Source organism: Oryza sativa, chromosome 3, assembly GCF_034140825.1.
Source record: "Oryza sativa Japonica Group chromosome 3, ASM3414082v1".
In the NCBI taxonomy this organism is placed as follows: Eukaryota; Viridiplantae; Streptophyta; class Magnoliopsida; order Poales; family Poaceae; genus Oryza; species Oryza sativa.
The window spans coordinates 36675227-36690733 of record NC_089037.1 but is presented as its reverse complement, the minus strand read 5'-3'; the positions used below and the strand labels follow the sequence as shown (position 1 = coordinate 36690733).

Genomic DNA, 15507 nt, shown 5'->3' with positions numbered 1-15507 from the left:
CCTGTTAGCGGTTGCACTTTAAATTTTTTTTTTAAAAAAAACAGAAAACTGCGGTTGCTGAGCGCTCCGCCAAACAAGAAAGAAAGAAAAATTGGTAAAAAAAAAATAAAATTATAGAGATGAATATAGATATACACTATGCCTATATTTTATCCTCAAAATTTACTTTTTTATGGGACATAGTACAATGTAATTTGAAGACATTTTTGCCATCTGCTAATAATAGCTTAAAGCGAACTGAGGTCTGAACGACTGAAGCTGGCACCCGATCCACGTTGTTGATTGCTTCTCCCACTTGTGCCATTTGCAGTGGATACATCCCATCTCTCTTCTCCATGACAGTATCCCCTTCTTCCTCGACAAGGCCGCTGTGACAAACCAATGTTGTTTGCTTCTTTCACTGCTATTTTTGTCCTTCCCTTGAGTATACGAGGGGACATCCCCTCGAAGGATTAGAATCCACTCCCGTTACTATGAGGTTAATCTTTCACTGCTATTTTTGGCCTTCCCTTTGGTCATGGAGATTTACAGTAGTTTTCCTTTTACACATGAGAAAAGAACACTCCTAAACAAGCCTTTAATGTTTAGCGTACAAGTCAGCGAAGCTTAAAGTGACCTAAGGTCCGAAGCCGCCTCAATTTGAATAAGGGATTTAGTGGACTCCCCCCAAGTCCCGAGTAGAAGGAAATGTATAATGGAAAGTTTCGTGCGTATTCCCTCTATTTAATAAAAAAAATAAAATTATAGAGATGAATATAAATATATACTATGTCTATATTTATTCTCAAATTTTAGTTTTTTATGAAACAAAGAGAACAATATAATTTGGAGATATTTTTGCCATCTGGCTTAAAACGACCTGAGGTCTGAAGTCTGAACGATTGAAGCCGACACCCGATCGACGTTATTGATTGCTTCACCCATTTGTGCCATTTGCAGTGGATACATCCCTTCTCTCTTCTCCATGATTGACTGTATCCCCTTCTTCCTTGACAAGGCCACAGCGACAAACCAACGTTGTTTGCTTCTTTTCTCTACAGACAGGTGCAACTGTGCGAGGCTCTCTCCTTTCGTGACTTGAGCTGATCAAGTGCAAGCTGGCTACGGCGGCGCGCGGGGCTGCAGGCTGCTGAGCTCGTCCGTCGAGCTCCGCCTTAATTTGCGACGGGTCCGAGCTGCTCCAACCTTGCTCTCCACGAACCGGCCAAGCCCAATTCGCCGTTGAGTTCCGGTCGACGGAGCACCACATCGGTGAGCATCCTAGCTCCTTTCTTGCGGAAGTCGTCGCAGTGCATGTGCTTCTTCTCAGACTCAGCTATCGTCAGTACTTCGTGGTTGCGCTTGCGCCGACCGACCGGCTTCTCTCCCGCGCACTGCAGTTTTCTATCTCTATCGCCGCCCAGTTCTTGGAAGCTTACTGCACTGTACTGTACTTGCTTACTCCTTCATTCCAATCAAACACAATCATTCCAGGCAGCAACTGTTAATACTAGCTAGTTGCATTCAGTCGAACACATTCCTTCAGTTTCCATTTCCCACAAAAAGCAGCTGCTGCTCACACTCCTTGCTTATTGTGCTTCCCCGTGTTATGTTCGTGTGTTCTTAGCTCTAGGAGATCCTTCCGATGGCAGAGCTGATGGCCACCATGGTGGTCGGGCCACTGCTGTCCATGGTGAAGGACAAGGCCTCCAGCTACCTCCTGGAGCAGTACAAGGTCATGGAGGGCATGGAGGAGCAGCATGAGATTCTCAAACGCAAGCTGCCGGCCATCCTCGACGTCATCGCCGATGCCGAGGAGCAGGCGGCAAAACACAGGGAAGGGGTGAAAGCATGGCTTGAGGCGCTCCGGAAGGTGGCCTATCAGGCCAATGATGTCTTCGACGAGTTCAAGTACGAGGCCCTCCGCCGCAAAGCCAAGGGCCACTACAAGAAGCTCGGCAGCATGGATGTAATAAAGCTCATTCCTACTCACAACCGTTTTGCGTTCCGTCGCAGGATGGGCGACAAGCTCATCAAGATTGTGAATGAAATGGAAGTCTTAATTGCAGAGATGAATGCCTTTAGGTTTGAATTCCGACCAGAGCCACCAATATCCTCCATGAAATGGAGAAAGACGGATTGTAAGATCTCCAATCTTTCGATGAACATTGCCATCAGATCAAGATCTGAAGACAAACAGAAGATTATCAATACATTGCTTGCTCAAGTCAGCAATAGGGATCTCACCGTTCTTCCCATTGTAGGTATGGGTGGGATGGGCAAGACCACCTTAGTGCAGCTCATTTACAATGACCCTGAAATCCAGAAGCATTTTCAGTTGCTGCTCTGGGTGTGCGTCTCTGACAAGTTTGATGTGGATTTGCTGGCTAAAGGCATAGTTGAAGCAGCTCGCAAAGAGAAGAATGAGAATGTAATGGCTAAAAACTCACCGCAGGATGCACTCAAAGAAGTTCTGAGCGGGCAGAGGTACCTCCTCGTATTGGATGACGTCTGGAACCGTGAGGCCAGTAAGTGGGAATTGCTGAAGTCCTACCTTCAGCATGGTGGCAGCGGTAGCTCAGTGTTGACAACAACTCGTGATCAAGCAGTTGCTCAAGTGATGGCTCCAGCTCAAAAAGCTTATGATCTCAAGAGACTGAATGAAAGCTTCATAGAGGAAATTATCAAGACAAGTGCTTTCAGTTCAGAACAAGAAAGGCCTCCTGAGCTACTCAAAATGGTTGGTGACATTGCCAAGAGATGTTCTGGTTCTCCTTTAGCCGCAACAGCATTGGGCTCTACACTGCGCACGAAGACCACCGAGAAAGAATGGGAGTCTGTATTAAGTAGAAGCATGATTTGCGATGAGGAAAATGGAATTTTACCAATACTCAAGCTCAGTTACAATTGTTTGCCATCATATATGCGGCAGTGCTTTGCTTTCTGTGCAATTTTTCCCAAGGATTATGAGATTGACGTGGAAATGCTAATCCAGTTATGGATGGCCAATGGTTTTATCCCAGAGCAACAAGGAGAATGCCCTGAAATCATTGGTAAAAGAATTTTCAGTGAGTTGGTGTCAAGGTCATTTTTTGAGGATGTGAAGGGGATCCCATTTGAGTTCCATCATATAAAGGACTCTAAGATTACATGTAAGATCCATGACCTTATGCATGATGTGGCACAATCTTCCATGGGAAAAGAATGTGCTGCTATAGCTACAAAACTTAGTAAAAGTGAGGATTTTCCTTCTTCCGCTCGCCATCTGTTTTTGTCAGGTTATAGAGCAGAAGCTATTCTGAATACTTCCCTAGAGAAAGGACATCCAGGTATCCAAACATTGATATGTTCCTCGCAAAAAGAAGAAACATTTATATGTGATAGATCTGTAAATGAAGATTTGCAGAATTTATCAAAATACAGGTCAGTGCGAGCATTAAAGATCTGGGGACGTTCATTTCTGAAACCAAAATATCTTCATCACCTGAGGTATCTTGATCTCTCAGAAAGTAAAATTAAAGCACTTCCTGAAGACATAAGCATACTATATCATCTGCAAACATTGAACCTTTGCCGCTGTTACTGTCTTCGTGGACTTCCAAAGGGAATGAGGTACTTGACCACCCTCCGTCACCTGTACCTTCACGGATGTTCGAGCTTAGAAAGCATGCCTCCTGACCTCGGACGCCTCATTTGCCTACAGACACTTACATGTTTTGTCGCTGGTACTTGCTATGGCTGCAGTGATTTGGGAGAGCTGCGGCAGTTGGACCTTGGTGGTCAACTAGAGCTATCACAACTAGAGAATGTGACAAAAGCAGATGCGAAAGCAGCAAATCTCAGGAAGAAGAAAAAACTGACCAAATTGAGCTTAGATTGGTCACCAAATCATTCCAAGGAGGCACAGAATAATCATAAAGAGGTGCTGGAAGGCCTCACGCCTAACGAGGGGCTCAAGGTTCTGAGGATACATTGCTGTGGGAGCAGTACATGTCCAACATGGATGAATAAACTGTGGTACATGGTGGAGCTTCAGTTAATTGGTTGCAAAAATCTCGAGATGCTTCCTCCACTGTGGCAGTTACCAGCTCTAGAAGTTCTTTTCCTTGAAGGACTGGATGGTTTAAATTGTTTGTTCAACAGTGACGAACACACTCCCTTTACATTTTGTAAACTGAAGGAGCTTACCTTGTCTGATATGAGAAATTTTATGACATGGTGGGACATAAACGAGGTACAAGGAGAAGAACTGGTTTTTCCTGAGGTTGAGAAGTTGTTCATCGAATATTGCCATAGGCTAACTGCGTTACCCAAAGCGTCAAATGCGATTTCGAAATCTTCTGGAAGAGTTAGCACTGTGTGTCGTTCTGCATTTCCAGCATTGAAGGAAATGAAATTATGTGATTTGAGTGTCTTTCAGAGATGGGAGGCAGTCAATGAAACTCCAAGGGAGGAGGTAACATTTCCTCAGCTTGACAAATTAACAATCAGGTGCTGCCCAGAGTTGACTACTCTACCTGAAGCACCAAAGCTAAGTGACTTAAACATATATAAAGGCAGCCAACAATTATCCCTAGTGGCAGCTAGCAGATATATTACTTCAATGTCCAGTCTCAATCTGGATCTCTCAATTGATGACACAGAAACAGCATTGGTGGCCAAACAAAATTCGAGTGAATTAGTGTATGAGAAGGAGAAATGGAATGATAATTCTCCCCTGGAACTTATGGACTTGGACGGGTGCAACCTTTTATTCTCTCATCCAAGTGCACTGGCTCTGTGGGCATGTTTTGTACAGCTCCTAGATCTGACAATTTGGTGTGTCGATGTACTTGACTACTGGCCAGAAAAGGTATTCCAGGGCCTGGTTTCCTTGAGGAAGTTACAGATTCGTGAATGCAGGAATCTGACAGGACACACACAAGCTTATGAGCAATCTACACCAGTACGAAGTGAACTCTTGCCATGTTTGGAGTCCCTAGAGATAAGCTACTGCATATCTTTTGTAGAGATGCCCAACTTATCTGCGTCTCTCAAGCTATTAGAAATTATGAACTGCTTTGGCCTGAAGTCCATCATATTCAGTCAGCAGCATGATAGGAGGTTGGTGAGTGCAGAAAGTGTTACACGGCCGGATAGGTCATCATTAATAGCAGGGTCCAGCAGTGGGACCAACGATCACATCCTTCCATGCCTAGAATCTCTAGCAATAAAGCGCTGTGATCGTTTGGAGGTTCTCCATCTTCCTCCGTCCATCAAGAAATTGGAAATTTTGAAATGTGAAAATCTTCAGTCCCTTTCAGGAAAACTGGATGCCGTTCGAGCATTAATAATCAGATCATGCGAGAGCTTGAAATCACTAGAATCTTGCTTAGGAGAGCTCCCGTCGCTGGAACAACTCGATCTTTTTGATTGCAAGAGCCTAGTATCCTTGCCCGAGGGGCCTCAAGCATACTCATCTCTTAGATTTCTTACAATTGATTCTTGTTCTGGTATAGAGTTGCTTCCACTGAGCCTGCAGCAACGTCTGGATTACCTCGAGGAGAAAAAACTAGATGCCCGCTATGAAGGTAATCTCCAGTTTCTTCGTTTCTTTTAATACTATAGAATAACCAGAAGCTTAATTTGGTGTACCCTAAAAGGCAAATGTAGTACGATTCACTGGTAAAAAGTTTACGAGTGTGGCAACCATATGATTATATGTACATAGAGTACAATGCACATTGATAACTCACTCGTGCAGCTGTCACCTCCCTTTAAACTTTTGAAACGCATACAAAGGAATTTAGTTACGTCTCCTCCGCGCTTTGCTATGGGAGATGTGGATGAATAAATGTTATGTATTATAGAAATGATAGATGTATATATTTAAATAATGTGAAAATGTTGTGGAGATGATGATTTGACGTTGCTTGCATGTTGAGAAACGCCCAGGGGTCTTCCGGCTAGCTACACGAGGTGGTGGGCTAATATTCACGTTTTTTTTACATTGCTTGCATATTGAGTTATAAAAACGCAACAAAATTATAAATAACATGTCATGTTTGCATGAGATTTAATATAACTAGATAATAATTGTTAATAGGTGATAATGTTACACGTTTGTATGTTGAACTTTAGGAGTTAGTGGATACATATCAACTATATAGAAAATATAGATATGCTATTTTGGTACCTGCAAGGGAATTTAGATGATCTATTACTGTGATTATGCTAGTTTGGATCATGCAATTAACCTATATCCTTTAGTTGTTGTATTAGTCGTGGTTGAAGTCTCGTGAAAAAAAAATAGTCGTGATTGAAGTCCCTTGGTGGTTTTTTCCATGGTCCTTCGAACCAATACTCATGATTCTTTCCCTTTAAGCGTCTGATATGGACAACAGCTTAAATTTGCAGAACTAACACAATACTTGCCTTGACATTTTTCTGGAAATTCACAGCCCCATTGAATATAGTTGAGTATATGTAGTTTCCTTCAATTGTCTTGTTATTATGCCTTCGTAAATCTTGACTGCTATAGCCTACTACTACTATATATTATCCAATACTATAATTTTCTAATCTTTTTGTTTGCCAGAATCAAAGGCGCATCAATATGCAATTGGTAGGCTGCTGTGCTTGAAGTAGCAGATTCAGAACCAGATGAGAGTTGTCATCATGGTTTGTAGAGTAAGCTTTCTTTGATGATTAATTTCAAATGATGAAATGCTAGCTACTATCCTTATGCTGACTCTCTATGACTTCCTTGATTGTAGGATCGTGACCATAACTACAAGTGATGGTTATCGTGTCTCGTCGTAGAATGTATTACCTACCCAGCTACCCTTTCTCAAGATAAAGTCCAGTAAAGTCGATCGTCTGGTGGTGTGAGCTGCTACAAGGATGAAGCCGACCCAAGGCCTTGACTTTAACCAGAAAGCTAGTCCCAGACTGCATCCAGAAGAACAGCAAATAGGGGCCCCAGCTCTGTTTTTTTCCATCCTTTTTCTTTTCTTGTGAACTGTGATGTGTAATGTGTTTGATTTCGTTTGTGCTCCACCATAAGAGAAAGGGGCAATTGCAAATTTATCACTGCTTTGAATCGTTATTGTAAGACTGCTACTAGAAAATTACAAAAAATACCACTGAAACTATCATTCAAGTGGCATCCTTGTAAAATTAAAAAAATCGGTGGCAAATTTACAAATGCATCTAAGATAAACTAAGAGAAACGCTGCTAGCACTTCCATTTCATGATGTACTGTCACGTCGTGATCTTTTTTGGCTTTCCGTTCTTTTCGTCTGTTTACGAAAATTCACATTTGGTTTGTTCGTCTAATTAGCTTAATGAAAATTTCGTTAAATCAAAAGAGTTTAATGTAATCTCTACTGCTTAAAAAAATTGTAGTGGTGATGATGAAGCCAACGTAGACACGCGATCCAACATAAAAACGTAGACACGTGACCGTAGATCAGAAAATCGGATATGCTATGGATAAAAAACCGGCGCCCTCGCAACCCAAAACAACCATCGCGCGACTCCTCCGATCCGCCCCCATCGCTGCGCCCCCTTCCTCGGCATCCAAACTCGCGACGCCCCCCTCCGCCCGCGCCCGCAATATCGCGCTCCTCCCCCTGGCCCTCACGCATCATTCCTCCCGCACCCCCTTCCTTCACCGCCGCCACCGCTCCCCACTTGCCCTGCCACCACCGTGTTCGTCCAACCGCCGCCTCGAACAGCAGCCCTATCCCGCTGTCACCGCCCTCGACGCCTCCATCCATCGACGCCGCCCCAACCTCCGGATTTGTCGCCCCCTCGCCCCCGTCGTACAAGCGCCCGCGCCACCTCCGGCATCCATCGCGACCCAGGCCGCCGGTGCCCCATCCCCCCTCCCCCGTCACTCCTCCACCGCGCAACCACCGCTCCAGGTTGTCGTCGTCGCGCGAACCCGGCCGGATCGGCGGTACCTCACATCCCTTGCGCTGCCTCCCTTCACTCCTTTCTCTCCACTGTTGCGGCTGGATCGCCGGGACCATCGTCACAAGGTGACATAGCATAGATCTCAGCTCTCCAAAACAAATCCAACGGCTGGGATTCGTCCACGTCATCACAAGTTAAAATTTAGATCTACGCTATGTCATCTTGTGACATGGCTACTCTATGTCACTCAATCTGAATCCATAAAGCAGCCAGTTAGCGTGCGACGACTAAATCTCCTCATCTTCACAGGCATATCTGAGTGGCCGCTGCCGTCGCAGGTCCCATTCGTTTGGCTTATTTCCTAATAAGCCAAAACGGCTTTGTCGGTGACATGGGATCGGGGGTATCATGACTAGAGGCTTGGGCAGCCGCGGTCACCCACGTGGCCTGACCCCCTCGGGGGGGTCGGGCCCGAGGGTGACGTGGCCACCCCTCCCTCTGTCTCCCCGAGGGGTCGGGCCGCTCCTGTTTCGGCCCCGAGGGCTGGGGCGCCCCGACCCCCTGTGGTATTGGCGCCACGTATGTGGGTTAGGTGGGCACAGCGGCGCTCATCTAACCGCATTTATTGCGGGATGGACAAGCGCGCCACGCCGCATTTAATGCGGCGCGGCGCACGCATATCCGGTCCGTGGCCGGTCGCAGTGTGTGACCGGTCGCAGACCGGTCAGATCGCGGGTTAGGTGGCAGCAGGCGGCCTGTCTCACGCCTCGCCCCGTCCCGTCGGAATGATGAGAGCCTCTTGGCACTCGTCCCTAGCTGGAGCCGGCGTGGTAACTCCTGGAGTTAGCACGTCAGTCCCGGCTCGATTCATGCCAGGCTTCATCGCAACCATTGCAAGGAAGTCACTGTATGAAGAAGAGCAGATGTGCGGCATGCTAAACTGACGCGTGGTGGAGAAGAATGACCGGTCAGTGACTGGACTGACGCCGGTCACGTCATCGGCAGACAACCGTGCTCCCACGTTGCATCTGCTTCCGGTGGAGTGGAGGTAGGTATGACCCATCCCATCGGAGGGTCATTCGGACGGCGGCCATTGCAAATCTCCGCCCATTAATGAAGAAATGACAGGGTGATCCCCTGTGTCCGACGAGTGACGGCGCTGGGCATCACTCAAGGACAAGCGGTGATTTAGCTTCCAGGCGGAGGCGCGAGTCAAGATTTGGTCAAGATAGGGTGGGTCCCCACCCAAAAGAAGAGTAGGTAGAAGTGGTACATGTGGTATCCCCTTGAAATATAAAAGGAGGACCTTGCCCACCTAAGAGGAGGATGAAAAAAAAAACAGGGGAGAAGAGCAAAGGGAGGATCCAGAAACAGAGGGGAAGGAGGGGAGAACTGAGAGAACATCTGAGCTTAGAACTGAGAGAACATCTGAGCTTGTAGAGGAGAGACAAAGGAAGAGGGTTTCTAGAGCTTGAACTCTCTTCCTCTCCAGCTCTTTGTAACTCCTTCACTCACAGATCCACCAGAACACAGGAGTAGGGTATTACGCTTCTCAGCGGCCCGAACCTGTCTACATCGCCCGTGTCTTGTGCATTACCTCTCTCGCGAACATTCCACAGATCGAGGGTGAAGAATCTCACTCAGCGCCCCCGGCCGAACCGGCAAAGGGGGGCCTGCGCGGTCTCCCGGTGAGGAGCCCACACGCTCCGTCAGGCTTATTAGGAAATAAAACTGAATTTGTAGGTAAAACTTTTTTAAATGTGTTCTTGGTGACTTAAAAGCCAATGTTGAAAAAGAATTACGTTAAAAATATCTCAAAATTAAGCTTGAAAATTCAAATTTTGCCTTTTTTCTTTTCCTAATTCAACCTCCGTCGCTGCCGCCTGTCCTCCCCCAGCCCCAGCGTGTCCTTGCTCTGGCGGCAACGACAGTGCGCCCGATGGCCGACGCTGCTGCAACATGTATCTGACGCACCGGACTTTGTCGCCGCAAGCGTAGTTGTTTGGTTTCCATGGACTTATTCAAAGTCCCTGTCACGTCGAATGTTTCGACACTAATTTAGAGTATTAAACATACACTAATTACAAAACCCATTTCATAACATTGGACTAATTCGCGAGATAAATGTTTTGAGTCTAATTACGCCATAATTATAATAATGTGATGCTACAGTAAACTTTTGATAATTATAGATTAATTAGGCTTAAAAAATTCGTCTCGCAAATTAGCTCTCATTTATGAAATTAGTTTTTTTATTAGTCTATGTTTAATACTCTAAATTAGCGTCCAAACATCCGATATGACATGGGCTTAAAAAAATTTTAGCCCCATCTAAACATACATGTTCTGCAACGGAGGTTGTGTTGGAGCTTTTCGTATGAGTATCGATTTTGTGTATGTCTGACAAATCAACCTGAAGCCATTTAGGCAAATCAACTTCATGCTTCTCTTTTTTTTTTTTCTTTGCGGGGAACTTCCTGCTTCTCAATTTATTCTTGTATGTATCTTTCATGCTCAAAAGTCGTTCAGCCAAATCAACCATCGTCGTCACTAGCAATGACTCGTGGAGTGCTGCCGTCGTCGCCGAAGACAATTATTGGAGCGCTGCCGCCGCAGCTGCAGATGATTCCTGGAGCGCCGCCATCGCTGCCGATAACTCCTGGAATGCCGCCGTCGTCGCCGCTGACAACAACTCCTGGAGCACCGTTGTGGCCGCAGAAGACTGGTGGAGCGCACCGCAATTCCTGAAGCGTCGTCGGCTCGCCGCCACTGCCGCAGATTTTCCTCTGCAAAGCCTTATCCAAAACACGGATCAAATCGACGAAGCTCCTTTCCAATGTGCAAATACAATTTTACCCCTCCACCTTGTTCCCCTTTGACAGGTACTCCCTCTATTCCTCTATTCCAAATTCACCTACATATTTCACAAGTACACCAAGACAAAAAAAAACTAATAACTCTCTCATTCTATATTTACTCTAGCAACAAACTCGATGCACGCACCATCCCCACTATTTTCTAGCCAATAGCAAATCAAGATATTGCATGTAAAAACCGCGAATATTAGGGAATGACCTAATATCAAATAATTAGAAAGGGTGAGGCTTCAAACCAAGGTCGTCTAGCCACCACCTTGTGGAGCTAGCCGGAAGACCCCTGAGTGTTTCTCAAGATATTGCATGTGGGTTATAAATACTTGTGTGTGCATGGATGCATGCATCAATGTCCATTTACTCCAATGCACAAATAACGAATAGACTTAATGAATGAGCACAAATATGTAGATATATTTGGAATGGAGGGAGTACCACGTAGGAAGTAAATGGTACCTGAAGGTACCAATTGATGTCAGCCATCCGATCATACCTATCCAACGGTCCACATTTGGTACCGGGCTTCACTGCTGGACGGTAAAAAAAACTCTTACTTAATACTCCATCCGTTTCTAAATATTTGACATCATTGACTTTTTATCACATGTTTGACCGTTCGTCTTATTCAAAAATTTTTGTGAAATATGTAAAACTATATGTATACATATACGGTAGCGCTATTCCGAGCGCTAGAGCGCGGAATATTGTTCCGAGCGCCGCACATCGTGCCTAGAGTCCGTAAAAACTGGTGTTCGGTTGCCCACGTTCGATCTGTGTAGATTAGTTATATTTGAATTCGGGGTAAATCAATTACAGATCCGTAAAATCGGTGGTTGGTTGAAAATAATCGCTGTAATTGGTTTATCTTTGTTTCCAATCGAGGTAGTTACGATATGGTGTGCAATACAAACTGAGACCAAATCTTGTAGTAATCGAATTACTGTCGATGTAAATGAAAATTGATGGTGCATGTGCCTGTAGTAATTGGATTAACGACAACCATACTTGGTGAAATCTTGTAGTAATCGAGTTACTGTCGACATAAATGAAAATTGATGGTGCATGTGCTTGTAGTAGTTGGATTATGAACAACATTGGTTGATACTGTCGATGTAAATGAAAATTGATGGTGCATTAACTTGTAGTAATTGCATTATTGCTAGTCTTGGTTAACGATTTCTTATAGTAAGTGCATCAAGAAAAAAAGGAAAAATAAATAAAGAGGGAGTTACTGGGGCCTAATTAGTTTACCCCAAATAATACGTGAATAAATTTTTTATTTATACAATGAATCACTCCATCCTAAAACACGGGACAAAAAATAAAGATTTTACATGCACATCATAGTAAAAGCATAAGAATAAAAATTTTACACACAAACACAACAATACACGCCATCGCCAGTTCCTCGTGACGGCTGAATGGAGTTTCTGTCCTACTAGAGAGAGCAAGAAGACAATGCGGCGGAGATGCAGGCTGGAGCCGAGGTAGAACCAAGTTTGGCCGCTGCGACCTCGGTAGGAGCCGGATCCGTCGACGGAGCCAAAGATGGAGGTCGTCGTTGCTATTGTCATCGCCTCACTGTCATAAACTGGGCAACGATAGAGGTGATGAAACAAATCACAGTTTCTTACCGATGTTACCAAATCGATTGACCATCACAAACAGGATCTCCGCCATGTAAGGGAGAATAGAGAAGCACGCCAAGATGAGTGCTCAACCCAATCGAAGTCAGACTGCATAGAATCAAGAAGGATAAAGAATTTAATTAATCATAGATTGTATACAATTCTCGCAAGAAATCAAGAATCTCATTAGGAATTGCTGAGAGAACTCACCATCCCCACGACATCCACCTTGTTCGCCATGGGCCAGACGTCTCTTCAGCATCGATCTGAAGTAGATGCTGCGGCAGCGAGGCCTGAAGCAGTGCCTTCGCCTCAAGCGCCGCCGCCCACCACTCGCCGGCCACCGCCATCAACTGCCACGGTGTCGTCGTCCTCCTCCATGGTGCGTCGCCTATCTGTGGGCTGGGATGGTGGATCGATTGAGATCCGGAAAAAAAAATGAAGTGGGGGCGAGAGTGGTTGGTTGGGTACGGGAAAAATAAAATATATACTAGAAGTAGAGAAGTTGTTTTTATCGGAGTAAATTATTTACTCCGATAATGGTGGGAGCACGATGCGGGACATGGGGTGGGATCGAAAGGAAAGTTGTTTTTATTATCGAAGTAAATCGTTTACTCAGATAATGGTATGAGTGGGATGACAGGGCGTGGGGTGGGATTGTAACCAGATAAGTTTTTATCGAAGTAAATCGCTTACTCCGATAACGGTGGGAGCGAGATGATGGAACGTGGGGTGAGGTGGGCCTGGCTGATACACGTTTGGCGCTTGGAATATAAGAGCGCACAGCGCTCCCAACAGTAGTTCTAATACATATAAGTATATTTAACAATGAATCAAATAATAGGAAAATAATTAATAGTTACTTAAATTTTTTAAATAAGATGAACGGTTAAACACATTAAAAAAATTTTAACGGCGTTAAATATTTAGAAACGGAGGAAGTTCCATGCATCGTAAGTTAGAGCTTTACCGTCTCATCACCACGGCCAGTTGATCTGAACTTGGACCTTCCAGGTGTAGTGGGAGCAGATCCACGGTTTCCTTCCAATGAACTTATGAACGGGTGACTTCTCTATGCCGGTTTTTCTCACGGCATTGTCGTAGTTGGTATGATCCCTATATCTATGATTAGGTGACTCAGCATATGGTTTTCGAACAGTGGTTTCGTGCTGACGAAGATCGTCTTCTCGGTTTGAGCGTCTGTCATCCTTGGGTTTTCTCACTGCTGGAGAGGCCTTAGAGCGTGTTTCCGCATCTCCATGATTGTTTGGATTAACAGACCTCCTTGAGATTTACCCTTGCGGGCATTTTCGAAATACTGTGTGTAGAGGTGTTCACCACGGTCTTCATCCTCCCAGCTTCCAAATTTAGGAACTCCTTTATGCTGGTAAAGTTTAATAGGAAGAATAAAGAAACACCTATACTCCCAAAAAAAGCGCTAATGAGAAAAAAACAATGTTCTAGAGCAGATAGCATATGCTGATTGCTGAATCTACTACGGTTGTGTTTAGTTCACACTGAAGTTTAGAAGTTTGGTTGAAATTGGAACGATGTGACTGAAAAGTTGTGTGTATGAAAAATTTGATGCGATGGAAAGTTGAAAGTTTGGAAAAAAAAACTTTAAAACTAAACAGGGCCGTATGAGCTTGTTCCCTTGTCAGTTGTCATCTTTCGTATGTAACAGGAAATATAATTCTAGCCTAAATAGGTATGATTATCTAAACTCTCAGATATTGTCTATTGTAATCATTGTATGCATGACATCAGCTTATGTCAAAGCTGTAGCTTTGTTGGATCAACCAGAATTGGAATAAGTTCGCTTTGTGACCCTTAAAAGTAATCGAAATCTAATTCATGATTCTAAACCACGAAACCAGGTATCTCGACCCCCAAACTCTTAAAACCGGTGCAATTTAACTCTCTCGGCGGTTTTGAAGGGCGGTTTTGCTGACGTGGCGTCTACGTGGCGATATTGATCGAGTCTTTGATACACGTGGCGTTGACGTGGCACTTACGTGACATTAGGATGGCTGGCAGCTTGCGTAAGTGCCACGTCAACGCCACGTGTATCAAAGACTCGGTCAATATCGCCACGTAGGTGCCACATTAGCGAAACCGCCCTTCAAAACCACCGAGGAAGTCAAATTGCACTAGTTTTAAGAGTTTGGGGGTCGAGATATCCGGTTTTATAGTTTAGGGTCACGGATTAAATTTCGATCACTTTTTAAGGGTCACAAAGTGAACTTATTCCACCAGAATTTACTCGATCCTGCTGAAAGACTTAGGGCCCACTTAGAAGCCCAGTATTTGGCCCAAAACTGGTGTAAACTACAGGCCCATAATATTTTCTCCATGCTCTGGGCTCAAACGCACGCTTTGATGGGTCGTGTAACATACACCCATTTATGGCCCAATCCAACGAAGGTTCGGTCCAGTCCAGCCTCTAACTCCGCCGCCGCATGCCCAATCCCCGCCGGCCGCCGCTGCCATCTCCCTTCCCCACCGCCACCGTCGCCTTCTCCGTTCTCCCTCAAAGCCTCAGTAGCAGCAGCTGCGGCGCGGAGAGCGGAGGGCCTCATGCAGAGGAGCGCCCGGGGGACGGAGACGACCCATGGCGGGGCGACGTCGGCAGGGACGGCCTGTAGGCGGTGGAGACTGGAGACCGCGAATAATGCCGTCGCCGACGGGGGGAGCTTCAGGCGAGGATGCGTGGCCTTCGTCGGCTGCTGCTCTCTTCCTCGCTCTGGTTTGTCATTGTGTTGGTTGGTGGTTTGGGGATATCAGGATGGGGAAGGAGAATAATGGGTTTGTTGTTCTTTTGTGCTATTTGAATGTTCTCTTGTCAAATTTCATGGTGATTCGATCTGCATTTGTTATTGGTTGTCAAACATTTTATTTCGGGATGGATGTTATTGCTCGTAGTTCAGTGGAAGTTGGAAACCACAGATGGCTTATGGCAAGAGGTGTTGAGAAACAAATATTTAAAAAAATAACAAAACACTCTTACAGAAATACACAGAGTGAGTGATTCATACTGTACTTCTGATCAGGTCTGATGGAGATAAAAAAAAAAAACTGTTTCTAAATTTTTGTGAGAAAAAAAAGTGGAAATTGGAGAAAATACACG

The 15507-nt window shown here is 45.1% G+C and overlaps 1 protein-coding gene across 6 annotated transcripts; it reads left to right on the top strand.

Annotated features, from left to right (window-relative positions):
* Nucleotides 1–1013: 1013 nt before the first annotated feature.
* LOC4334784 (disease resistance protein RGA2-like) lies at nucleotides 1014–7190 on the top strand. Of its 6 annotated transcripts, none has more exons than XM_066308919.1 (4): nucleotides 1014–1251; nucleotides 1607–5549; nucleotides 6557–6639; nucleotides 6735–7190. In XM_066308919.1, the coding sequence occupies exons 2-3, from the start codon at nucleotides 1625–1627 to the stop codon at nucleotides 6604–6606; spliced, it is 3975 nt and encodes a 1324-aa protein (XP_066165016.1). In that variant the 5' UTR covers nucleotides 1014–1251; nucleotides 1607–1624; the 3' UTR covers nucleotides 6607–6639; nucleotides 6735–7190. The 6 variants fall into 6 exon arrangements, with proteins under 6 accessions (XP_066165016.1, XP_015632486.1, XP_066165015.1 ...); XM_015777000.3 differs by having other exon boundaries at nucleotides 6557–6648; XM_066308918.1 differs by having other exon boundaries at nucleotides 1014–1424; nucleotides 6557–6648.
* The last annotated feature ends 8317 nt before the right edge of the window (nucleotides 7191–15507 follow it).

Excerpts from the sequence above, each read along its gene's own strand:
- LOC4334784 (XM_066308919.1), top strand. The coding sequence starts at position 1,625 with ATGGCAGAGCTGATGGCCACCATGGTGGTCGGGCCACTGCTGTCCATG. Across the intron at positions 5,550-6,556 it reads ACTAGATGCCCGCTATGAAG|AATCAAAGGCGCATCAATAT; the intron begins GTAATCTCCAGT and ends TTTGTTTGCCAG.